This window comes from Galeopterus variegatus, unplaced genomic scaffold (assembly GCF_000696425.1).
Source record: "Galeopterus variegatus unplaced genomic scaffold, G_variegatus-3.0.2 Scaffold6701, whole genome shotgun sequence".
Classification (NCBI taxonomy): domain Eukaryota; kingdom Metazoa; phylum Chordata; class Mammalia; order Dermoptera; family Cynocephalidae; genus Galeopterus; species Galeopterus variegatus.
In genome coordinates, this window is record NW_007732812.1 from 93,537 (window position 1) to 118,627 (window position 25,091).

The 25,091-nt window shown below is 45.5% G+C and overlaps 1 protein-coding gene across 1 annotated transcript; it reads left to right on the plus strand.

The window, feature by feature from the left end:
* Positions 1 to 517: 517 nt before the first annotated feature.
* Positions 518 to 25,091, plus strand: LOC103606569 (GPI ethanolamine phosphate transferase 2-like; the record flags this gene model as incomplete). The annotated part of the gene is given in 9 exon segments (XM_008591145.1): positions 518 to 721; positions 2,392 to 2,585; positions 2,789 to 2,885; positions 2,887 to 2,926; positions 13,396 to 13,608; positions 20,844 to 20,898; positions 24,121 to 24,241; positions 24,553 to 24,634; positions 24,973 to 25,091. Coding segments are annotated over 9 exon segments (1,125 nt in total), but the record flags the coding sequence as incomplete, so codon positions are not given.

Here is a 25,091-nt window from a genome sequence, read left to right on the forward strand (position 1 = left end):
TCTTACTCTGTCTTTTCCTCCTGTGTTTCACCTCTGGTAGACATCAGAATTGCTAGATTGTTAGAGTTTGGAGTTTGCTTGTTGTGCACAGCTGATTTGAGGCTGAAATGGGTTTAAGCACACAGGTTCATGTTTTTGATGCATACGGTGCTTCACCATTTGCTTCAACTCTGTTATTAATCCGCGGTTGCTTCTCTGGCTCCTGCTGCCACCTGGCCCTCCCTGGCCTCTTCCTTCATCCTCTCATCAGCTGAGAGGGTTGCTGTGAGCCATGAGTATTCTTACATACGGTTAAGTCTTCATTATTGTTTGCTGTTTTGCCCAGAATCTATCTGTGTGTAGCTTTTCCCCATTTACTCTAATTGCTATCCTAGCATTGACTCAGCCTCCAGTACTGGGGATGCCCCTAGTTTTATGCTCACCTGATTCATCCATAAAATGATCTTCAGCACCTCTCTTGTGCCACACTTTTGGATTTTGTGGTCTAATTCTTGCATGTTTCTTCCTGCAGGCTTTGATGACAGGGAGCTTCCCTGGCTTTATTGATGTTGTCAGGAACTTCAATTCTCCTGCGCTACTGGAAGACAACATGATAAGACAGGCAAAAGCAGCTGGGAAAAGAATAATGTTTTATGGAGATGAAACATGGGTTAAGTTATTCCCAAAGCATTTTGTGGAATATGATGGATCAACCTCATTTTTTGTGTCAGATTACACAGAGGTCAGTTTTTAAATAAGAGAAATATGTCATACTAGGTGGAGTCTGGCACTGCCATTACTTAGTAAGAGGTAGTATTATTTTGTATATAGCTTTTATTAATTTATGGGAAGTGGTACAGAGAGACTGTAAAAATTATTCACACATGTAATCAGTGAGCCTAGAACAGCTGAGCACCCACTGTGGGGTACAAAGGATCAGAAAGGGCATCACAGCAGAGGAGCTATTTGAGCCAAGTTGTGACAAGTGAGTGGGGACTTCCCAAGTGGACAAAATGGGGTGGAAGCATCTGTACGTAGCAGAACTGTAGGATTCCACAGCTTGTGTGGGATCCTTGGGGCTGTTTGGTTCTCCAGGAAGTGGGTCATCATCCTGCTGTGAGGGCAGGCAGTGAGCTGGGCAGAGCCTTGTCCTGAGGGCACCAGCCCTGTCCTGGGAGGTGCAGTTTCCAGCAAGGAAAAGAGCAGGATGAGACCCGTACATTAGAAAGTCGATGCTGTGGGCCGGCCTGGTGGCGCACTGGAGAGTGCGCTGCTCCTGCTGAGGGTTCGGATCCCATGTGGAAACTGGTTCCCGCTCACTGGCTGAGTGCGGTGCGGGCGCAACACCGAGGGTTGCGATCCCGTTGCTGGTCAGTAAAAAAGACAAAAAAAGGAAAAAAAAAAAAAAAAAAAAAAGAAAGTCGATGCTGGGGCAGAGGCAGGAGCACACCAGCATGTGTATGCTTGGCATTGGGATGGACAAGCCTCCCCTCTCAGTTTGCTGGGCCTGGCAAGCATCTGCAGTCCGGCTAGTCCTGCATGCAGTCATGCCCTTTTCTGCAGTTTACAAGGGTACATCAGCCTGTGCAGATACAGCAGTTACTTTTCAGTAATGACTGAGTTTCCCCATATTATATATGGCACCATTTGGAAACATTTCTCTTTGTAGTAGATTTTTTAGTGGGAGGGAGATGGGCTAGCTGAGGGGTCAGGGCTGACCAGGGTAATGGCTCTGTCTTGGGCTGCTCAACTGTTAATCCCTTTATGATGTGCTTATTTCAGAAATAAATGTGATTGTTGAGTGCTGTGTCTCTTTCCTTCCCAGAACAGCCTCCTTGTAGGATACACATAGATGGCCTCGGCTTTCCTGTCCTGCTGGTTGCTTTAACTCTGGGTACTGTCCTGTCTTTAGTTAACTGCCCTTTGCTGTTGGTTACCTCATGACAACTTGGGACTATTTAACTTGCTCATTTTCTCAGCTTTAGTTAAGCCCGGCAGTGATCCCACAGAAAAAAATTTCTTGTCAGAACAGCCCTTACTCATTTAAATTATCTGTATAATGTGTTCTTTTTTTTTCTGTAGCTGGCCAGTACAGGAATCTGAACCCATGACCTTGGTGTTATATGGCTGCGCTCTAACCAGCTGAGCTAACTGGCCGGCTCTTTGTGTAACATGTTCTGTCCATAGCCAGCTCTCTGTATAGCATGTTCTATCCATAACCTATTAGTAAAAGCTTAGTCTAATGCTAAGATTTATTTATTTTTAATGACAGCTTTTTTTAATGTCTTTTAACTCCCATGAGTCTGTTGCCTGAAATAACCCCCTAAATTTAGTGACTACCACTTTTTCCTTGGGGAGTGAAGATAAAGGAAAATAGGTGAGCTATTTATATGTTCTTTTCCCCCTTTAAAGGTGGATAACAATGCCACATGGCATTTGGATAAAGTATTGAAAAGAGGAGACTGGGACATGTTAATCCTCCACTACCTAGGACTGGACTACATTGGCCACATTTTTGGGCCCAACAGCCCACTGACTGGGCGGAAGCTCAGCGAGATGGACAGCATCCTGATGAAGATCCACACCTCGCTGCTCTCTAAGGTGAGGCACCTAGAGTGTGCTGTGGGAGTGGAGTCTCACATTGCCCATGTTTCCCAGAAGAAGTGAGACTGCCTAAGTGAGCTCAGGTCCACTGAGAGCTGCTATTTGTAAAGTAAAGCTAAAGGCTAAAGTTGTTTTCTTAGCAAGATTGTGTTGTCTTCAGTCTGAATGCAGTTGAAATACTTTTTCTCTGCCTTATAAGAGAGAGAGACACTCTTTTGCCCAGTTTGCTGGTTCTTTGTGGTGATAATGGCATGTCTGAAACAGGAAGTCATGGGGCCTCTTCCATAGAGGAATTGAACATAATCTCTGATTTTAATCAGTTGTGCATTTGAAAGGAAACCTGGTGAGAATTTAGGAATGTTTAATAACATTTCGAAAACCGTATTTTATTTGTTTTCTATAGTCTGGTTTTAATATCCTGAGCAATGTGAGAATGGAAATTTGTGGGGCAAGGGGCAGTCAGGATTTGGAGTTTGCAGCCCTTTCCCTGATTCTTATACAAATATTCTTTGTAGGAATTTTGTTATATGAATGGTACTGCCTGGATATCTGGAACTATTAAAAAAAAATTGCCAGTAGCTTAGAGTTATCTGAATCATATATATGAACTGCAGGAAGCATAAATACCTAAACTTTTAAAAAGTATTTATTATTTAAAACCATGTATTGAATAGCGGTGTTAATAAGGCTCATGGGATCCAGTCAGGGCAGGATTGGCTGGGGACTGCACTGCGTGTTCAGACGCACCCCACACACCACCATCTCTGAGGCCTGCGCTCTGACACTCCTTCCCTCATGGCCATCTGTGTGCGGTCCTGTTGGCTTCCTTACCTTCCACACTTTACTGACATGTTCACGGTGGGCTCAGCAGTTGTTTCTGCAACACTGTTGAGCCCGGTGGACACTTTCTGGCGCTGTTCTCACCAGCCCTTCAGAACCATTTAGCACTGCTGGCCCCATAGCTTCTGGGACCCACGTTCTTCTGGCTTTCCTCTGTCCTCTCTTCTTGACTTCTTAACCCTCTTTGCTGGCTTAGCTGGCTCTCCCTGGTCAGTTTTTCTGGGCTGCCTTTTTTTTTCATTCTGTGTTCCCTCCTGAGATGGTCTCATCTGCTTCCATGGCTGTAACCACCGTGAGTGGCCCCACACCCATCGAGTCATCCTCCAGCTGTCTCACTCCTCTGACCTACAGCCCTGTCTGCCCAGCTGCCTACCTGACACCTCCACTTGGGTCTCTCACACAGAGCAAGTGTGAAAGCTTCACATCCAAATTCTTTTTCTTCCCCAAATCTGCCATGCTTATTTCCATGCCAGCAAATGGTACTACCGTTCACACGCTTTCCTCTTGTCTTCTGCCTCCCTGGCTCCCCACGTTCTGTTCCATCACCAGTCTCCCCTTACAGAAAGGCTTTCTGTAGCTGGACTTAGGATAAGGCAAGAAGCCCTGCGTGAGGCATTGTCTTGAGCCACACCCTTCGTCTCTTGCTAGGTCCTGACCACTGCCCTCCTGCAGGTGTCAGCTAATGTCACTCACTTACCCTTGAGACTGAATTACATTCCCCCAACACTCTTCCATAGCACCCCATGTTTTCTGTCAGCATTTATCATTACAGACTTATTTATGAGCTCCATGTAATATCTGCCTTCTCATGACACTTTAGGCTAGGTGAGCGCAGGGCCATGTCTGTTTTCTCATCACTACATGCATGAGAGGTGCCAAAAGATATTTGCTGAATGAATGACTCTTCCACTTAAGTAAGGATTGGTTGAAGAAGTATCTCCACCTGTTTCCTTCTATCCATTTGCAGAGCTTCCTCCTCTTGGATGTCTGATCTCCTAAGATACATTATTGGGCTCTTGTAACCAAACTCTTTCCTGGGTGCCCAGGCTGGAAGCCTGTCTTCCAGTGAGTGTGCACATATTGAGCCATGGTACCCAGCTTTCTGCACCCGCATTTCACCACACACTGTATCCAGAGCAACATTGGCGTGTGAGGGCCCCACACGAGAAACACCCTTTCTTCCATCCATCCATCATCCATTCATCCAGCAGAGGTTTACTGAGCACCTATACTAAGCCAGGTAGTGTGTGTTAGGCACAGCTGACATATGCAAGAGTGAGCCAGACACACCCTTTGCCCTTGAGGAACTTATAAACTAGGGAAGAAAAGAGGTAATTAAGTTGGCTTTTTAAAAAAATTATAGGAATGTCAGGGCTGTTTTTTAACTAAAGTGCTGATGTTTTCATCTCTAAAGTGGGTATTTAAAAAACCAGAGCCAGGAAGGTTGATGGCAGCTGCATGTGTGCAGACCGCCTGCAAATATTGCTCAAGCAGCCAGCCTTGGTTCTTTGTTTTTTTTCTTTCTACTAGTGATCCAGCCCCTTTCATTTTACTTTTTAAAATTTATTTATTTATTAATATTACTATTGTTTTTACATTCTCAGATGTTGCAGAGCAGTTGGGAGGGAGGAGGAGGAGGAAGGGGGAGGGAAACATGGTGGGAAGAGGAGGAAGGAGGGGAGCATAGTCGAAGCCCTTGGCCCCTCCGTCCATTACAGCAGGGGAGACCACGGGGCTTTTAGCAGCAGCTCGGTTGTTTCTGGGCTGGATGTAGGTGTTGGGGGTGTGGCTGAATCCCTCAGCCCCCCAGCTCCTCAGCTCGGGAGCCCAGGTCATTTCCAGGGGCGGCTCAGTGGTCATCGCTTGGCTGGTTGCAAGATGTTGGGGGGGGTATGGCTGAGGCCGTTGGTGCCCCCACTGCCCCAGATTGGGAGCCTGGGGTGCTTCCAGCAGAGCTCAGTGGTCATCAGTGGGCTGTTTGTGGACATCAGGGGTGTGTGGCTGAGGCTGTCAGTTCCCCACTGACCTGGCTCAGGAGCCCAGGGCTCAGTGGTTGTCACTGGGATGGTTGCAGATGTCAGGGAGGTGTGGCTGAGGCTGTCGGCTCCCCCACCTCCCCAGCTCGGGAGCCAGGGTGCTTCTGGCAGCAGGCAGCCTAGTGGCTGTCACTGGGCTGAGTGTGGTTGTGGGAGTGCATGGCTGATGCCTACGGTCCTCCCACTTGATGGAGTTTGGATGTATTGTCCTCCCAGAACTCATGGAAATTTGATCCCCAGTGTGGCAGTGTTGTAAACTGAGTCATCGGAGCAGATCCCTCATGGATGGATTAATGCTCTCCCTAGGTGGGGGGATTAATAAGTGAGTTCTTGCTCTGTTAGTTCCCATGAAAGCTGGTTGTTTAAAAGACTCTGGCACCTCCTCTCTCTCTCTGTGTCTCTCTCTCTCTCTCACTTCCTCTCACCATGTGATCTGCTTGTACCCACTGGCTGCCTGCCACTTTCTGCCATGAGTAGAAGCAGCCTGAGGCCCGTGCCAGATGCAGCTGTCCCAGAATTGTAAGTCAAATAAACTTCTTTTCTTTATGAATTACTCAGTCTCAGGTATTTCTGTTATAGCAACACAAAATGTACTAATACACCCCTCCCTAGCTTGGGAGCCCAGGGTGCTTCCAGTCCTCTTAGGTTTTATAGGTATTCTTTGGTGGTGTTAGACCTTTACTAGTTAATATCAAACTTTGTCTGTGGGTATTTTGTTTTCTCTCTCAGTTCTATGTTGGATTATTTGCTGTTTCCACCACTTAAACTCTGCACTGGAACTAATTTGTTGTCCTTTGCTTACTTCTAAAATGGGGGAACTTCCTGTAGGGACCAGCACTTGAGCCCTGTGATTGAACTAAATTGCTGCTTTGCTGCTGTTTCCATGGGGAAGGCTTTTTGTGTAGCTCAGGTTTTAATTCTTGACCTTATATGTACTTCTGGGTCTTGTGAGGTCTGGTACACCTGGGTTGTGTGGAAATTCTGGTCTGGGCCTGAGTCTTTTCAGCAAACTGCTCCCCCTGTAATTCTGTATTCCTGACCAGTCTCCACTGAGTGGTTCTGTGCTGATTGGAGGGCGGATCAGCTGTCAGTGCTGTGCCCCAGTGTTCTCCTGGTGGGCCCATCTCCCCCACTGCTCACACACCAAACACTTCCCATGGGATGGGCCATGTGCCAGTCCTTTGCGACGACTCACTGGCCTCTGAGTTGCTCCTTTTTTCAGTTGTCTGTGGCTCTTCACTCCTATGTGGGTCCACAGGAACCCCATTAGTGGTCCTACTGGCTTGGGGGCCACCAAAACTCTCTTCTTCCCTGCTGCCTCCAGGCAACTTCATAGGAAGGGCACAGTTGTGACTTTTGCCAGTTCTTGCTCTGTGCACTCACCTGCTCCAGTGTTGAAGTGGCTGGGGTTCAAAATGGTGGGAGGGATCCTTTCTTTCTCTCATTGTGGCTTCTCCTGCCTTCATGAACTCCATAGGTCTCTCCTCCTCTTCCCCTGTGCTCTAGCAGCCCCAGCTCGGCTGTTGTTGTTTTTTAATAGTTGTAGATTGTTTGATTTGTGGGAGAGAGTGATGCTGAGGACTGTCTATTCCACCATCTTGACTGGAAGCCCAGCCTCAGTTCTGATGATTGGTTCTGTTTTGTTTTTTAAGAACTGTTGTATTCCTTATCCTCATTATGCCCATTTTATGAGCCAGGACTGTCCTCTTTAGTACATTCACAGGGCTGCCCAGTGCTCATTGAAAATAGGACATTTTCATTACCTCAGAAAGAAACCTCATATTCTTTGGCAGTCACCTTCCACTTCCCCCAGCCTTCAGCAATCATTAATCTGCTTTTTATGTCTATAGATTTGCCTCTTCTGGACATTTTGTTTAAGTGGAGCCATTTGATATATGGTCATGTGTGTACAATTTCTTTTACTTAGAATGATTGCCTTGGATTGAGTGTCCCCCCAAAACTTGACCCCCACTGTGACAGTGTTAAGGGGTGGGAAATCCTGTTATAGTAATTGAAAGATGGGCCTTGAAGAGTTGATTAGATTGTAGGACCATGCAGTAGTGAATGGATTAAAAATGATGGTCATAGGTGTGGTTCTGAAGGATTTAAGAGAAGAGCACATGAGAGGTTAATCTCTCTCTGCTCCATCCTTTCCTGCCACGTGAGACCCGTGGGTCACTGTCGCCACCTCGGAGACCCTCATCAGATGTTTTCCCTGGACTTTGGACTTCCTAGCCTCTGAAACTATAAGCAATAAATTTTGTTTTCTTTATAAATCACCCAGTTTCAGGTATTATGTTATAAACAACAGAAACAGATTAATACAGTGACGTTTTTCCAGGTTCATCCAAGTCGTATCAGGACTTCATTCCTTTTTATTGCTGAGTGATATTCCATTGCATGGATTTACCATATTTATTTGCCATTCATCAGTTGATGACATTTGGGTTGTTTTCACTTTTTGTTTATTATGAATAATGCTGCTATGAACATTTGTGTACAAGTATTCGTACTGGCAGATGTCATCATATGGTGTCATTTTCTTACACCAATACATCGGTGCCCCCACCTACTTCCTCTGTGCTGTTATCGTCAAATGTAGTGAATTTCTATATGTTATATATCAACAACATAATTAATATATATTGGTTTTATATAATTACTTTTTAAATCAGTTCAGAGAAGAAAGGAGAAGAAATATGCTTTTATACTGTCTTTTATAATTGCGTAATTATCTTTACTGATGCTCTTTGCTTTTTTTTTACGTATTCAAATTACCCTCTGTAGTCACTTGTTTTCATCCTTAAAGAACTTCCTTTAGTATTTTTGTAAGGCAGGTTTGTTAGAAATGAATTGTGTGTGTGTATATATATATATACATATATTTATTATTTTTTTTTTATATGGGGATGTCTTTATTTCACCTTCTCTTTTGGAAGATAGTTTTGCTGGATACAAGATTCTTGGTTGATGGTCTTTTTCTTTCAGCATTTTGAATATGCTATCCCACTGCCTTCTGGTCTCCATGGTTTCTGATGAGAAGTCAACTGTTAATCTAATTGGCATGCTAACCTCTGTCTTTTAGCATTTTTACTATCATGTGTCTGTGTATTTGGTGTTTATCCAGTTTGGAGTTCAGTAAGTTTTTTGGATGTGTAAATTAATGTTTTTCAACAAATTTGAGACTTTTTCTCTCTCTTCTTCAGATTGTTTAATTTTCATTGATCCATTTTTAAATTTGCAGATTCTTTCTTCTGCTGGTTCAGCTCAAATCTGTTGAGCCCCTGTAGTGAATGTTTCATCTTAATTATTATATTTTTCAACTCTGGAGTTTGCATTTGTTTGTTTTTTATAATTTTTATCTCTTTATTTGATATTCTCTATTTGATAAGATATTCTTTGAACACATTTATGATGGCTACTTTGAAGTCTTTATTTATTAAATCTGACATCTGGGCCCTCTCCCAGGAAGGTTCTGTTGCCTGCTTTTTTCCTGTGTTTGAGTCACACTTTCATGTTTCTTTACTTGTCTCATAAGTTTTTGGTAAAAACTGAACAGTTTAAATAACATATTGTAGTGACTGGACGCTGATTTCCCTCCCCCTCCAGAGCTTGTTGTTATTGCTTGCTTATTTGTCTAGTGACTTGACTGGACTATTCTAGAAAAGTCTCCGCTGTTGCTTTCCTGAGTGCCTGGCTGGGGGCATGTGCACAGACTCCTTAAGATGATAGTGGTGTTAGCAGGGTAGCTGTTGACTGTCTTTCTCTGATTGCTCTGTGAAGCTGTTGCCTCTTTTGCTATTGTACCCAGCTGTTAAACACCACTAATTGCCAGCTGATTGCTCTTGTTTTCCAGGGGAAGATGAGAAGGAGGTAACATAACCCCCTACTGGCAGCTGGCAGGAGAAGGAGCCCTGCATTCTGGGCCACACTCACCACAGACATGGGAGGTCAGGGAGGGGGCAGGTCATGGTTCAAGTGCCATAGACTCTTGCAGTTCATGCCAAAGTTTAGTAGATTTTCTTGCCTAAAGATTTCTTCCTTTGCTGTATGCTCCTAGACAGTTTCCGAGGCTGTGAACAGTAGTTGTGGCTGCTTTATGGTTTTCACTTGTGACACCTGTCTTATTGGCAGGCTGGTCCTTAGAGCTGCTCACCACCAGTCCTGGTTGTTCCTTGAAGGGTTGGTTTTATCTTACAGACACATGCAGATTTTTGTCACTTATTTTAATAAAAATAAGGGTTAAGTTGTTTATTATTCTGAAAAATAAACAGTATTGGATCGTGTACCCCTAGCCGGCTACTGCCCACTGCCAGAGTCCTCACCTCCTCATATGAGAAGCATGGGTCTGGGAAGTAGAGCTTGCCGCTTCCTGGGCTTCCATGAAGGGTGGAACAGATGTCTTTTATTGTCTACCTCTGGCTACTAGAATGTAAGCTCCATGAGGGCAGGGACTTTGCCTGTTTTATTATACATGCTGTTCTGTCCCTCAAGCCTAGAATAGTGCCTGGCACATAGTGTACATTTCATCGATATTTGTTGACTGAATGTTTTAAAAGATTGCCAAGGTAGAGACGTAGTAGGGCAAGTGGAGGTGGAGACAGGTGGTGGAAGGACTGCCGCCAGACTGCAAGGAAGGTTTTCTGAAATGCTTATGCTTTTTTAATGGTGTACCATTGCCTATGGGATAAAATCCACTCTGTTATTTGGCCTGCCCTGTGTTTGCATCACAGAATTACAGTTTCTAAAACAGTTTGTGCTGGCAAGAACTGGTCAGACCATTCAGTGGAGCAACATCAAGAGGCCAAAAATAGACCCCAGTGTACACGGAGATTTGGTGATAATGGCAGCATCTCAGATTAGTGAAGAAAAGATAGGGCAGTCGGTTAATAATGTTAGCACACCTGGCTAACCTTCTGGAAAAAGCAATGCTTTATCTCTGCCTCACTCTTTAAGTTAGTGTAAATTACAGATCCAAACATTCAATCTCTTTAAAAGACTCTTTAATATGGAAAATTTCAGACATATAAAAGTAGTCAAAATATCATAATAACCCCCCGTATTCAGCACCCAGCTTCAACAATTATTGGCCAGTTATGGCCAATCTTATTTCATCTATGCCCACACTCATTTTCCTTCTCTCTTATTGTTTGGAAGCAGATCTCTAAAAGGTATGTACTTCCCCCTCCCCCCCCCCACACACCATAATCTTGATACCATTATCACATTTTAAAAATAGTATTAATTCTTTAATATCATCAAATAGTATTAAATTTCTGTTGTCTCTCTCTCTCTCTCTCTTTAGTTTTTTTGAATTAGGATACAAATAACATCCATACACCAATTTGTTGATGTGTCTTTTAAGTCTTTGTTAATGTATAGGTCCCCAACTCCCACCTCTTTTATTTTACCACAATTTATTTTTTTGAAGAAACCTAGTTATTTTTCCTATGGAGTCTCCAACAGTCTGGATTTTGCCTCTTGCTCTCGGCACTGTTTGCTAAGATCGCCTCTCCATCCTGTAAATTTCCTATGACCCAAAGGCTTGAGCAGATTCAGATCCTGTTGGTTGAGTTTGGTTTGGATTGGGCTGGGCAGGGCAAGGCTACTTCTAACAGGAAGGACATAACATCTGGCTGTCTGCTTTACTGCGATGTTAGTAACCATTGGTCAACTGGTTCCATTAATTTAGTAGAGGTTGCAAATAGTGATGTTTTAATTCTATAATTCTTTCTTCATTAATTAGCCAGTGTCTTAGTCTGTGCTGCTATAACAGAATACCACAGACTGGGTAATTTTTAAAGAATAGAAATTTGTTTCTTACAGTTACAGAGGCTGGGAAGTTCGAGGTCAAGGTGATGGCATCTAGTAGGGGTTTCTGCTTCCAAGATGGTGCCTTGAGTGTCCTCCAGAACGGAGGACACTGCATCTTAACATGGTGGAAGGAAGAAGCGTAAAAAGAACAAAACTCCTTCTGTCAAGTCCTTTTATAATGGTATTAATTCATTTATGAGAACAGAGCCCTCATGACTTAAACACCTTCCCAAAGACCCCACCCCCTAACACTGTCGGGGATCAAATTTTTAACACATGAATTTTGGGGGATGCATTCAAACCATAGTAGCCAGGATAATTCTACAAAGAAAATCTTCCCCTGTCTACTTTTTGGTTACCCACTGGTGTCATTTATATTAGAGAGACAGGATAAATGAGAGATTATACTTCCCACTTAATTACTAGTTTCAAATCAATGAATGAATGAGTTCACTAGCATCCTTCAAATCTGACCAGTTAAGTTTGTTCTTCTTTTAAAAACGCTATGAACTCATGGATTTAAGCATATTTAGTTTGTTTCAGTTCACTGTAGATAGTATTCTTTTTAATATTCAAGTTGTCCCATCTTTGGCCAGTGGGAGCATCTTCATATTAAAGCCTGAGTCCTTTTGGTAGATCCTAGTTGTCTTTGCTAGCTTTACTGTTCTCTGGTCTACAAGGTGTTCCAGGCTGTCATGCACATTTTTTTCTTGAGACCTTTGATCAGCTACTTTTCCAAGAGGCCTGGTTCCTTTTAGTGGAATGGGGCATTTGAAGACCAGAGGTGCTTGCTGATACTGGGTTAGTCATTTTCTGTGCAGAGCAAGGAAATTTTTTAAAGATAAGACGATCTTGAATTTGTGTTGATATTTCAAGTTCACATTCAGAACTTTGAAATTAACTTCTTAGATCTGTCATCTGTACTTTCTTCCTCTCAAGCTTAGAATCCTGGTTGTCACAGCCCCAGATAGGATAGGATAGGATATTACATAGTGACTCTTGCTTCATCCCACAGTAGACACACAACAGTCTCAGAATAACGATGCCAGCATTACAGTGCAGTGCCAAAAGCAATTTAAGGTGGATTTGTTTTGCTGTTTTGTTTTTTCAGTTCAGAACACTTAATGTAAGTAAATACTAGAAGAAAGAAGTACTGGAAGAAAACAACATTGGAGTGGAAAGTTTTTTCTAATCATAACCCAAAAGCCATCATTAGAGGGTTGGTCAAGAAACGATTAATAAATTTGACCAAATTAAAAAGAAAAATTCTATACAACCAAAATTTACCACAAAGTAAAATCTCCATAGACTCACACTTGAGTATCCGAGAGACTCACATGGAATACCTTCTTGTGGCCTCTTGGCACCCTGCAGACCTGCACTGTAGCTTCTGGGTGTGAGGCCTGGTTCTCTTTACAGTTGAGAAAACTCCCACTAAGTTGAGTTTCTCATCCAAGGTCATACTGGATGGTGGCAGAGCAGTGGCCTGAGCACAGTGTCCTCAGTCACACCACAGTCATACTCCTTGCAAGAAGTTAATAGGATGGCCAGCCACTGTTGGGGCTTGAAGAGCTTTGGTTGATAGGCAGGTGTCTTGTCCAAGTTGATTATAGCACCTGGCCCAGCTGAACCCAGCTTCCTTCTGCTTTCCCAGGTAGAAGCACCTTCTACCACTCAGGAGGCACTGAGAGGTTCAGGTTCCTCCATAAGAGTGTGTGAGTGCCCAGAGAGCAGAGCTTGGGATGTTCTGAATACAGAAGGGCAGGGCTGCCAGAGATCACACTCTCAATGGGCTGGCTGTCAACCATCCCTCAGCATCTGCCAGACTACTTGCTGCCTCCATGCCCACCCCATGCCCTGTAACCCACACCATATTGCATTAGTCTCTCTCTCAGTGTGTCGCAAGGTACTTTAGGGAAGACCCTGTCCTAAGTGTAGGATGGTCATTCAGTAAACCTATTAACACAGAAAGCAGTGGGGTGATTTCTGTATGAATTTACATGGAGTGGTTTCCAAAGATGGGTAATTTGACTTTCATTAGTTGTAGGAGGTCAGATTCAAGAATGACTACCATCCTCCACTCTCCATGAGCCTGTTACTTAAAATGTTTCCTTTTTTCTAGGTGACCTCTGACATCCAAAGCATGTCCAACAGACTGATTTGGCTGCAACACTAGCAATAGGACTTGGTTTGCTGATTCCAAAAGACAGTGTAGGGAGTCTTTTATTCCCAGTTGTTGAAGGAAAACCAATGAGAGAACAGTTGAGATTTTTACAAATAAATACATTGCAGCTTAGCAAATTGTTGCAAGAGAACATACCATCATATGAAAAAGGTAAGTTTCTAACTTGTATTTGGACTGTATGTTTTCATTGAGCCTAGTGTTTTCCTAATGTATTTTTGTGGTGTGCATTTGCCATAGGAATATTTTGTCATCACCCTTTGATGATGCAGATTGTGTTCCTGCTTTCTTAGAACCTTAACTGTCACCCATTAGCAGCACCCACAGATGTAATTATCTAAATGAAGTTCTTTTATACATTTATTCATTCAGTAAATATTTACCAGGTTCTTGTTATGAACCAGGAAATGCTGGAAGCACTGGAGATAAAGCAATGAGCAGAGCAAGGGCTCTGCCCTCATGGAACTTTCCAGAGGGAGGAGAGAAAAAAATGCAGTGGTAGATGCTAGGTGGTCATGAGCACCTTGGGACAAGAATGAACAGGAAGGCGAAGGGACTGCAGGTGAGTGGGGGCCATCAGGCAGGCCTGGCCTTTGAGCTGATGTCTGGGAGGGAACAGCAGACACATGGTCCTGCAGTGGGCAGTGGGCCTGTGCCTGCCCATTTAGGGAATGACCAGTGGTGAGAGAGTGGCTAGGGGAGGACAGAAGAAGATGGCATCAGGGAGGTGTGAAGGGCTTTCATTTGTATTCTGAGTAAGTGGGGAGGTGCTGCAGGGTTTTGTGCAGAGCCTGCAATCTTGGTTTTGCATTTTCAGAGGCTCTCTCAGGGACCTGCAGGGGAGACCACTCAGGAGGCAGCTGCAGTACCTTGGTGAGAGTGGGGGTGAGGGCCCATGCAATGACAGTGGAGTCCGGGAGAAGTGGTTGCATTCTGGATATATTTTGAGAGTAGTGCACATAGGATTTGCTGGTGCACTGGGATATAAGGAAGGAGCAGATCAGAGGTGTAAGGAATGACTCCGGGGTTTTCAGCTGAACAGTGGAAGAATAGAAACACCATTCACTGAGGTGGGCTAGACTGTAGGAGGAGCAAGTTGGCAAGACAGGGTGTTCGTGGGGTGGGGGGACGGTGTCCGGAAAGCTTGTAAAGAAAGAATTCAAGAAGGAGGGAATGGGCCGGCCCAGTGGCGCACTGGAGAGTGCGCCGCCTGGGAGCATGGCGGCGTTCCCGCCGAGGTTCGGATCCCATGCGGAGACCGGTTCCCGCTCACTGGTTGAGCGCGGTGCAGGTGCAACACCGAGGGTTGCGATCCCGTTACCGGTCAGTAAAAAAGACAAAAAGGAAAAAAAAAAAAAGAAGGAGGGAACAGCTGCATCAAATGCTGGTAAAATGAAATAGGGAACTAAGAATTGACCATTGGATCTGTCACTGTGGGGTTATTAGTGTCTTTGTTGGGAGCAGCCCATGTGGAGCATTGGGAGAAAGCCTAGTGTGAGTGCCAGTGAGGAGCTGGGGTCAACAGATACAGCAGCTCTGATGGGAGTAGGAGAATGGACTGTTGGCTGAGGTGGATTTGGGGCCAAAGAGAAGAGGGTATTTTTATTTTTATTGTTCAGCTGGGAGATACCAGAGGGTGTTTATGTGCTGGTAGAAATGATCCAGTAGAGGAGAGTGCACCTCCATGGGACCACGTTTTCAAATGGTTTGCTTGGACACATCCAGGTAAATCAAAGAATAACATGTTTGCACTGGGACTCCTTGGAGAGTCTAGAGGTCAGCTCCTATTTTGAGGCAGCATGTAATGCAATGTTGGCAGGTTTTCCTACTTCAAGTAGTAGGATATTCCCAAGCAGAGTAAACACTGTGAGTTTGCGCTGAGATGTAAACTAACCTCCTTGAGTCACTTGTGGTAGACAAACCTTGCCAACTGGGGAATGGTTGGGAACCAGGTGGAATTGCTGGCAGAACTTAGTGAGTCTGTGAGATGGCCCAGGTGAGGGACTTTGTAAAAGCTGAGGCCTGGCTACAGTGCACATTCAGTCAAGACTGGGGACAGCTGTTACTTTTACTTATTTTTTTCCAAAACAACTTATCTTGGTAGCTTTTGCATATTTGTTGTTAAGGTTAATATGTGTCCTAACAAGCAATAAATACACCAACAAAAAACAAAAAAAACAACGGAGAGGTTGTTTTCCTATTTCAGAAGTAGCAGGGTAGGGAGAACTTGAGAACTGTGATGGATGTGATAGGAAATGAGCCTGTTAAATGGACTTAGGACAGTCCCCTGGGATAAGAACACATTCAAGGGTTCTCACTCTCTTAGGAGGCCCATTGTATACACTGTCAGTGATCATGTTTCCTGAAGCAAAATTGGGTACATGTTCTGACACTGAAATACATTTTAGGACCCACAAAAAGGCCTACAAGGCCCTTCCATAATATCCAGCCCATTCTGATACAATTCACCTACCTTGGCAGCTCTAATGGCAGGTCAAGCTGAAAGCATTGGGCAGTTGGGTTTGTAGCAGCAGGCCAGAAGAAGAGTAGCCTTTGTGGCAGGATTGACCAAGCTAAGGGGACCCTATGGACCCCTAAGCATCAGACAAGTCCTGGCCAAGGTGGCCCTAAGCTTCAAGTTAGGACAGGCCAGGGGGGCACTAGGGGCATTACAGACCTTGCCAGGAGGGCCCTAATAGCAGGCCAGGTCAGGGTTCCTATAGCTGAAGGGGTACCCTTAGCAGTATGCCTGGCCAATGAGGCCCTTAGTAAAATTTTATATTCTATACCCCAACAAAAAGGAAAGCCCCCCAACAAGAAAAAAAAGATAACCTCCCAGAAGGAAAAATCCCCCCAAAAGAAGAAAACCCCAATGAAAGAAGAAAATCCCTACAAAAGTAGAAAACCTCCATAAAAAGAATAAAATCTGAAAATAAGAAGAACCCCTCAAAAGGAAAATGCAAAGAAAAATCCCCCATAGAAAAGAAAATCTCACAGAAAGAAAAACTTCTAAAAAACTCCCCCAAAAGAAAAAAAACAACAAAAAGAAGAAAAAGAAAAAAGAAAACCCCAACAAAAGGAAATTTCCCTCAAAAGAAGAACCTCCCCCCCAAAGAAAACCCCAAATGAACAAGAAAAGAAAAACCAAAAGAAAATCCTCCAAAAGAATAAACCCCAAGAAAAGATGAAAACCCCAACAAAAAGAAACCTCATCAAAAAAACCCTAAAAAGAAGAAACCTCCCCCCAAATAAGACAACTCTTCCAAAAGAATCCCTCCAAATCAGAACCCCCCAAAACAAGAAAAACCACCAATAAAAACCCATAAAAATAAACCCCCCCAAAAGAAAAATAACTGACCAAAAAAACCCCCAAAAGACTGCCCCATCAAAAAGAACCCCCCCAAAGTGAAGAAAAACCCCCAAAAGAAGAAGCTCCCCCAAAGAAGTAAACCCCAACAGAAAGAAGAAAGCCACAAAAAGTAGAAATCCAAAACAAAAAAAAGGAAGTAAAAAAACAAAGACCAAGAAATGCAAAAAAAAAAAAAAAAAGAAAACCCAAAAAGCAAAAGGAAAAAAAAAGAAAACAGAAAAATATTTTTTTAAAAAAAAAGAAAGAAAAAGAAAAAACAAAAGGAAAAAAACTAAAAGAAAGAAGAAGGATACACTTACCAGCAGGACAGGCTTGGGGGTTCATAGGGGCAGACTAGTCCAGCTGGTCCCTTGGGCAGACCAGGCCCAGGAGACACTTAGCACCAAGGTAAGCCAGGATTGCCCTGGTGCAGGTCAGGCCTGGGGGCCTGGAAGGCCCTTAGCAGAAAGGAGTTCTTAGTGGCAGAGGGACCCTACAACAGGCTAGGCCAGTGGGTCCTTTGGGCATGCCAGGTCAGGATGGCCCATAGTGACAGGTGGGCCCTTAGCCGCAGATGTGACCAGTTCAGCCATTAGTGGCATTTCAGGCCAGGGGGGATCCTTAGCTCCAGTCCAGGCCAGGGAGCCCTTGGTGAGGCAGGGACAGAGGGCCCTTAGCAGTATTCTAGGCCATCAGGGCCCTAGTGGTAGGTGAGGCCTGGCTACGGGAGCACTTAGTGGTCATCCAAGCCAGTCAAAGGGCCCCTTAGTGCCAAGACAGGCCAGGGTGGCCCTGGGGCAAGCCTGTCAAGGGTGGTCTATGTCAGGCCACCTTTAGTGGCAGGCAAGAGCATGGAGGGGCCCTTGGGACATAATAGGCCTGGCCAGGAGTGCTGTAGGGGCAGGTCAGGTGAGGCCAGGGGAGCCCTAGGAGCTGGAGAGGTATCTATGGGGGCCCTAGAGTCAGGCCAGGACAGTCCAGGGGGGATCTGGGAGCAGGCAAGAGCAGGAGGGCTCATATTGCAGGGGGGCCTTTAGTCACATAGGGTTTTTTTTAGCAGCTGGGAGACCCTTAGAGGCAGGCCAGGCCAGAGTGGTCCTTAGCAGCAGGGTATCATCACTGGCAGACTGTCCTTATTGGCAGGCCAGGTCAGGGGGTTCCTTAGTGGCAGGCCAGGCAAGGCTAAGCCAGGGTGTCCCTTAGCTGCAGTCCAGGCCATGCTGGGGTGCCCTTAGTGGCAGGGTACCCATAGTCACAGGCTGCTCTTAATGGCAGGCCAGGCTAGGGGCCACTAGGAACAGGCCATGTCAGGGGGGCTTATGGCAGGCCAGGTCACAGGACCCCTTAGAGGCAGGCTTAGCCTGATAGGACCTAGGGGCAGACTAGACAAAGGGGACCCTTAGTGACAGGTCAGGCCAGGCCAGGGTGCTCATAGGCCCAGTCCAGGATAGGTGACAGGGTCTCTAGTGGCAGACCAGGCCAGGCCAGGGGTGCCCTTATCACCAATTCAGGTCCCCCAGTAGAGGGAACCCTTAGCACTAGGCTATTTGAGACCTTAGTACCAGGCTAAAACAGCCCATGGGGGCCCTTAGTGGCAGGCCCAGTTACTCCAGGAGCCCCTTACTGGCTGGCTGATTTTTCCAGGATGGCCCATAGTATCAGGCCATGGTGCTCCTTACCACCAGTCCGGGCCAATCCAGGGTACCCTTAAAATCAGGCCATGCCATTTCAGAGGGCCCACAGGGCCAGGGCAAGCCAGGGGGCACTAAGAGGCATGAAAGGCCAAACCCATATGGCCATTAACAGCAGACCAGGTCAAACCAGGTTGCCCTTAGCAGAAGGCCAGGGCAGTGGGGCCAATAGCTGCAGACCAGTTAAGGCCAGGGAGGCCCTTAGCAGCGGTTCAGGCCATGTCACGGGGGCCCTTAGTAAAGTTTTATGATTTATACTGTACAAGAAAACTTTCTTTTTCATTAAAATTTCTATGGCTACCATTATTTTTGTAGTTTCCTTGGTATCCGTAGTCACATCATTTTTTTTCATGCTCACATTTTTGCATTTTTATTTGAATCAAATTTAATTAATTACAATAAACATTGAAAGTGAATACATGGTTTTTGTTGGGGTTTTATTCAAATAACCAGCTTTCAGTTTTATTAATCTGTCAGTTCTGCTGTTGTCCCCTATCCTGATAATCTGATTTCATTTTTTTATGTTTAATATATCCATTCTCCTGTGACTCTTAGGTTTGTTATTATCCTCTTAATTTCTAATGGTGAATGAGTAGCTTTAAAATATTTTAAATGATATATTTAATATGTTCAGTGACATATAAGGGAATGAATTTGCTTCATACACTTATATGTCATTAAGATATTTGACTCCATCTGCTATGTTTTAGCCATTTAACTATAATGGACCTTAGAATGATTTTGTCCTCTTTTCTTTTTTATTCCCAGTTGGGGTTTGCCAATCTACTTGGGGTTCCTTGAATCTGTGGATTGATGTTTTATACCCATTTTAGAAAATCCTCAGCCATTACACCTTCAATGACTGCTTCTACACCCTTTTCTCTCTAGTCTCACTCTGTGAGTCCAATTACGCATATGCAGGTTTAATAAATTTTATCCAACTCTGGTTCTTCCCTCTTCCTGAGGGAAGGACCTTCAGGGATTTGGGTGGAAATTCTAGTGGGTCACCGGTCAACTATGAAAGACTGTGACAAATCCACCTGTGACCTTTAGAGGTTTCAGCTTGCTTCTTTAGCGCACATCCTGTAGCATTAAAATTTGCCAAAAATCTTGAGGGACCAATCAGCAGCCCTGTCCCTCTGGGGAAACATAATCTCCCAAGCACTTTGAGATTCAGGAAGATTTTACTCTGACTTTTAGGAAACCTTGGCCTGGCTCCTCAGTCCTCTACATTCATCTCCAGAACATACAGAACGTCTTGTAGGAAACACCAACCACATCATGAGACAGGAGGTACTCAGTTTCCCTGGGTCTAGGTTTCCAGACATGTGTCTGGGTTTCCAGCCACTCCTGGAGGTCTCAGGCCCCTCGTCTAGGCCCACCCCTAGAGAAAATCTGCTGTTGCCAGTTAGACCTATTTTCAGCACCAACATGGGGAAAATGAGACCACAAAGAGCTGACTTATGCAAATCCAGTGGCTGGGCATGCTCAGTAGAGAGGGGTTATGGAACCCTGGTAGCTGAATGACCTTCCACTACAGGAGCTAGAGAGCACAGATTATTCCCAAATTCGTCTGGTGCCTGTGATAGGATTTGACCAATGAGCATGCTCCAAGAAGAGACCAGCTGAGCATGTGGAAGACTGTTACACAGCTGGGAACCACATTTTTTATTGAATATTTATTAGACAGTGAAACTATAAAAGCCAGATCCCAGCAGAAGGCAGGGCTGGTGCTCACTCTCCTGGAGGCAGCCTGCACTCTGCCTGTGGAGTGTGTATTTCTTTCTCTTTGTATCAAACTTACCTTTAGAGAGCAACTTCTCACTATCTTAAGCCAGCCTGCACTCAGTACTGAACTTTAAGTGTGCATTTCTTGCTTTTGTGTTAAATTCGGTGTGGCCCTTCTCAGTCTCTGGAGCTAGGCCTCCCCCCTTCTCTCTCCTCTCTCTCTCCTCTCTTATCTGTATCTCTTCTTTGTTATGTTAAACCTGTTCTCACTTGGTCCTGTGACTCCACTCTTGAATTCTTTCCTGTGGTGGAGTCAAGAACCCGGTAAGAGGATGGGGTGGGTTGAAACTGACTACTGGGACCCCCCAAACATCAGTCAGTGCTTTTCGAGTTGTGTGATCTCTCACACCAGCACCAACCGTGAGTGACCAACCAGTACTTCCCTGGTTTCTCTGTCCCCGTGTGGACCAAATGTGATCATCAGTCCCTACTGAGAATTAACAAAAACCCTGCCCTAGAATTCTCTCTTTATGAAATTCAAGTTCATCTAATTATTGTTTCCACAACTCTGTTATGCCTTCAAAAATAGGATTTTTATACTTTATCTGGCTTTTTCTTAGTCATTGTGTTGAGCATCGGACTGTTGCAACATCTATATCCTAATGAAAAGCTGAAGTTATGGCACATTTGTTCTTTAACAGCTTTTACTGAAATATAATGTACATGCCATACAATTCACCCATTTAAAGTGTGNCCTTTCACTTAGCATAATGTTTCCAAGGTTCATGCAAAGTTGTAGCATGTGTCAGTACTTCAGTGCTTTTTATGACTGACTAATGTTTATTTACATGGCTGTCCCACATTTTGTTTATTCATTCATCATTCATGGACACTTGGCAAGTTCCACCTTTGGACTATTGTGAATAATGCTGCTATGACCATTTGTGTTCAAGGTTTTGTGTGGATGCACAGTTTGATTTCTCTTGGCATATACCTAGGAGTGGAATTGCTGGATCATATGATAACTCTACACTGAATCATTTGGGGAAATTTCAGGCTGTTTCCAAAGTGGCTGCACCATTATACAGTTGTCCCAGCCATCTGTGAGGGTTTTAATTTCTGCATATCTTTACAACACTGTTTTTATGCATCTTTGTGATTATAGCCAAGGTAGTGAGTGTGAAGTGCTATCTCATTGTGGATTTGATTTGCATTTCTCTGATGTCGACTGATGTCAAACAACTTTTGATGTGCTTGTTGGCCATTTGTATATTTTCTTTAGCAAAAAATCTGAATCATGGTTTTCTAATTTAAAAAAATGGTATATTTATCTTTTATTATCAAGCCGTAATCATTTTTTTATATATATATTCTGGATACAAGCTTCTAAGATATAAGATTTGTAAAATTTTTCTCCAATTCTGTGGTTTTCTTTTCACTTTCTTTCCACTTTCTTGATGGCATTCTTTGAACCACAGAAGTGCTTAGTTTTGATGATGTTCAGTTTATCCATTTTAATTCTTTTGTTGCTTGTGCTTTTGATGTCATGCCTACAAAACCATTGCCTAATCTAAGATCATGAAGATTTACACTTATGTGGTGTTCTCTGAGTTTTATAGTTTTAGCCCCTGCAGTTTGGTCTTAAGGCATCTGAGGAGAAAGGCTGATGAGACCCAGAGCCCGTGCTGGGAGGAAGGGGGTGCTGTGGGGTGTGAGAGGAGGAGCACCTGGTAATCAGGAGTGACCTAGATGAGACCCAGCTGGGAGGGGGCAGCTACACTCCCAGGATCAGTGAAGGGACCCTCGAGGAAGGGGGCGAGTGGAGAAGCATCTGGAGGACTGGATGGGGGTCTTTGGAGGCGGTTTCTGGGATGAGAAAGTCTGGGGCGGAGCTGTGAGGAGTCTGGAAAGGGACTGTGAAGTGCTACACTTCCTCCTGTTGTCCATTCATTGCCCATCTCCTGAGTCCCGGGGTTGTATGCCCCTGGGTCAGTGGTTGAACTGGCACAGGAGGGTCCAGGGCAGCGGCTGGACAGCAGGCTCTCTGCTCTGCCAGGTTCCTTGAATTCTGTGACATTCTCCATGTAAGGTCACACAGAAGCTGCCTGGGCACCAGGTGAGAGCCCCACCCATTTCCCCAAAGGGGGCCCCTCCCTGGGGTGGGCGGGGCCAGCAATCACAGCTTTTATTGTGACTTCACCCTTCCCTGTGTTCTGGCCATTCCTCCATTAGTCTTCATCTTTTTTGTACTGGGAGCATTGAGGCCACGCCCACTGCAGTGTTGCCTAGTACTACCTGCTCCCACTGGCTCTGGCTCAGTTGCACATCTGTACCATTAGCTGAAGGAAGTGATCGTTCAGTGCTTGGATGATGGTGATGTGGCCTCTCTTTCCTTTTCCCTGCCCTGACATATTGGAGGAAACCCGACAGAAGAAATTGGCTGTGGCCAAGAGAAAGGTATAGCATGTTGGGCTGGAGGCCCTGGACCCAGACCAAGGCCCCTCTGATGGTGGGATGGGGCAGGACTCTGTGTCACTTCTGAGGCACACGGGGCTTGCCCCTCTGTGCCTCTTGACTCCCCTTACCAAAGTCGTCTCAGCCATCCCTGCCGCCTCAGCAGCCCAGCCCCTGCCCTCACCAGGCGTCCCTGTCATTACTCCCTATAGCCTGGCCTTTTCCACATCCCCTAGAGAGCCTTCCTTTCCCTCTCCCTCAGCACCTGTTTTGCTTTTCTCCCAAAGGCTCAGATTCGAACCACTGTTGTCTTAATTTCCGAAAAGGCAGGGTTACAGAGAGCCCTGGCCAATGCTCACCATGCGGTCTGGCAGAAAGCAGGTGTGAATCTGGGCACCCTTCCTCCCTCAAACTGGTGCCTTGGCAGGCCTTTGGGGGAGTCCTTTGGGCTCCATCTTGACCTCTGTCGTTCCAGGGTAGTGTGACCATCTGGTGAGCTGCCTGTGCTCACATGAGGAGCAGATAAAAGAGCTGCAGGAATCTGCCTGCTGTCTCTGCATGGCAGAAGGAGGCCAAGAGGGTGCACCCAGCCACCTGCCCTCATGCTCGCGCCTCCACCCCCAGGGGGAAAAACAGACTTAGAGAATTAGATAGACCCAGATGTTCACATCCCAGGTGTAAGTGATCTTAGCTCTTAGCCTCTAATACTTCGTATTTCATGTACAAAATGGAGATGATAATAGTAATTCTCTCCTATGGTAGTTGTGAGGATTCAGTGGATCATTAGCATGGTGCCTGGTGATGCACTCAACACAGAGTCAAATGATGGTGATGACAGTCATAACAATGGCAACATGACCTGATTTCCCTGGGCCTTTGTCTGCCAGCAGTGAATCAGATCTCTTTCCTTGCAAATGCCTTTAAAAAGATGCCAAGCATGATTCAGGGGGAGGAAACATTACTGCTGGATGGTTATTACAGGTGTCAGTGTTAGTATGCCCCAACTACATCTCTTCCCTGCCGAATCCTCACTTCACCTTTTTGTATTTGCAGTCCTACCATGACTAGATAAAAGAACAAGATGCTCTCCACCTGCACTTGGAGTACAACAAGTAGAAGGGGGAAGGTGGATGGCAGGTCTGGGGGGGGCCTCAGCACGGGTGATGGGGTGGGAGGTGGGAGGGTACAGGTGAGCATGATGAGGTGGATGCACAGGTTTGGACATGTGCAGAGACAAGCTCTGGCCCCAGCTGTGCCAGTGACTTATGTGTGGTCTCAGGCAATTCATGTCCAGTCTCTGGACTGGCACTTGTGGCTGTTCATTCTTGGGGTCCCCTTCCCATGCCATGGTCATCTGGTTGTGTGTCAAAGTTGGTGCATTGATCACCGAAGTGGTCCTTTCTCTTCCTTGTTCTTTCCATTCTTTACCACCTCTGGCCATAGGAACAACTATGAGCACCTCAGGTATCACCAGTCCCAACTGAAGGGGAAGCTTCAGGTCCCCATGATGGAGAAGGTGGCCTTGCAGCTCCGGCTCAAGACATCCAAGCTCCTGCCACAACAAGTGAGTGGCTGCAGCACAGGGCTTTGGGGTTTTTTTTGTTTTGTTTTGTTTTTTTTAAAGATGACTGGTAAGGGGATCTTAACCCTTGACTTGGTGTTGTCAGCACCACGCTCAGCCAGTGAGCTAACCGGCCATCCCTATATGGGTTCCGAACCCATGGCCCTGGTGCTATCAGCACCGCACTCTCCCAAGTGAGCCACTGGCTTGCCCAGGGCTTTGGTTTTATGGGGCTGGGGGTAGAGAGGAAGGTGGCAGCCTGTCCGTTCTGCAGCTCCTCCCCCTTGTGGCTCATGCTCCTGTGCTCTGGGCAGGTGCATGCTTTGAGGGAGGAGAATGGCCTGAGTCAGGTCCAGGAGCTGGAGACCTGCTTGGCCAATGTAAGCAGGTGGACAGGTAAGCTGGGCTGGGATGGCTGGGGAACAGATGGGGGTAAGAGAAAGAGGTGTGTGCCAGCAGATGGCAGGTCTGCTCATCTGAGCTTTCAGTGTCCCTGTCTGCAAAGAGGGGTGGAGTGCTCATTGTCAGCCACCCACCATTTTCTTGAGCATAAGAATGCGAAGAATTCTATTTGAAAGTGGTTTGAATGATTGATCATCATCTGGGCATGAGAAACTATCAGCTAGGAAGACATGGTCTGGGGTGAGGAGACTGAGTTAGGAGCTGTGGGTCAAGAAGAGGGTTTTTTGCAACTCCAGAGGCCAGAGGCCCTTATCATTCAATTCCTTTCTCAGCTGAGCCTCCATCCCCGGAGTCTCCAGCAGGGCTCTGCAAGGAAGAGTGGTGGCTGCAGGTGGAGGCTGAGCAGCTGCAGGAGCAGCTGGAGAGCTTGGTGGGTCAGCTGCAGGCTCAG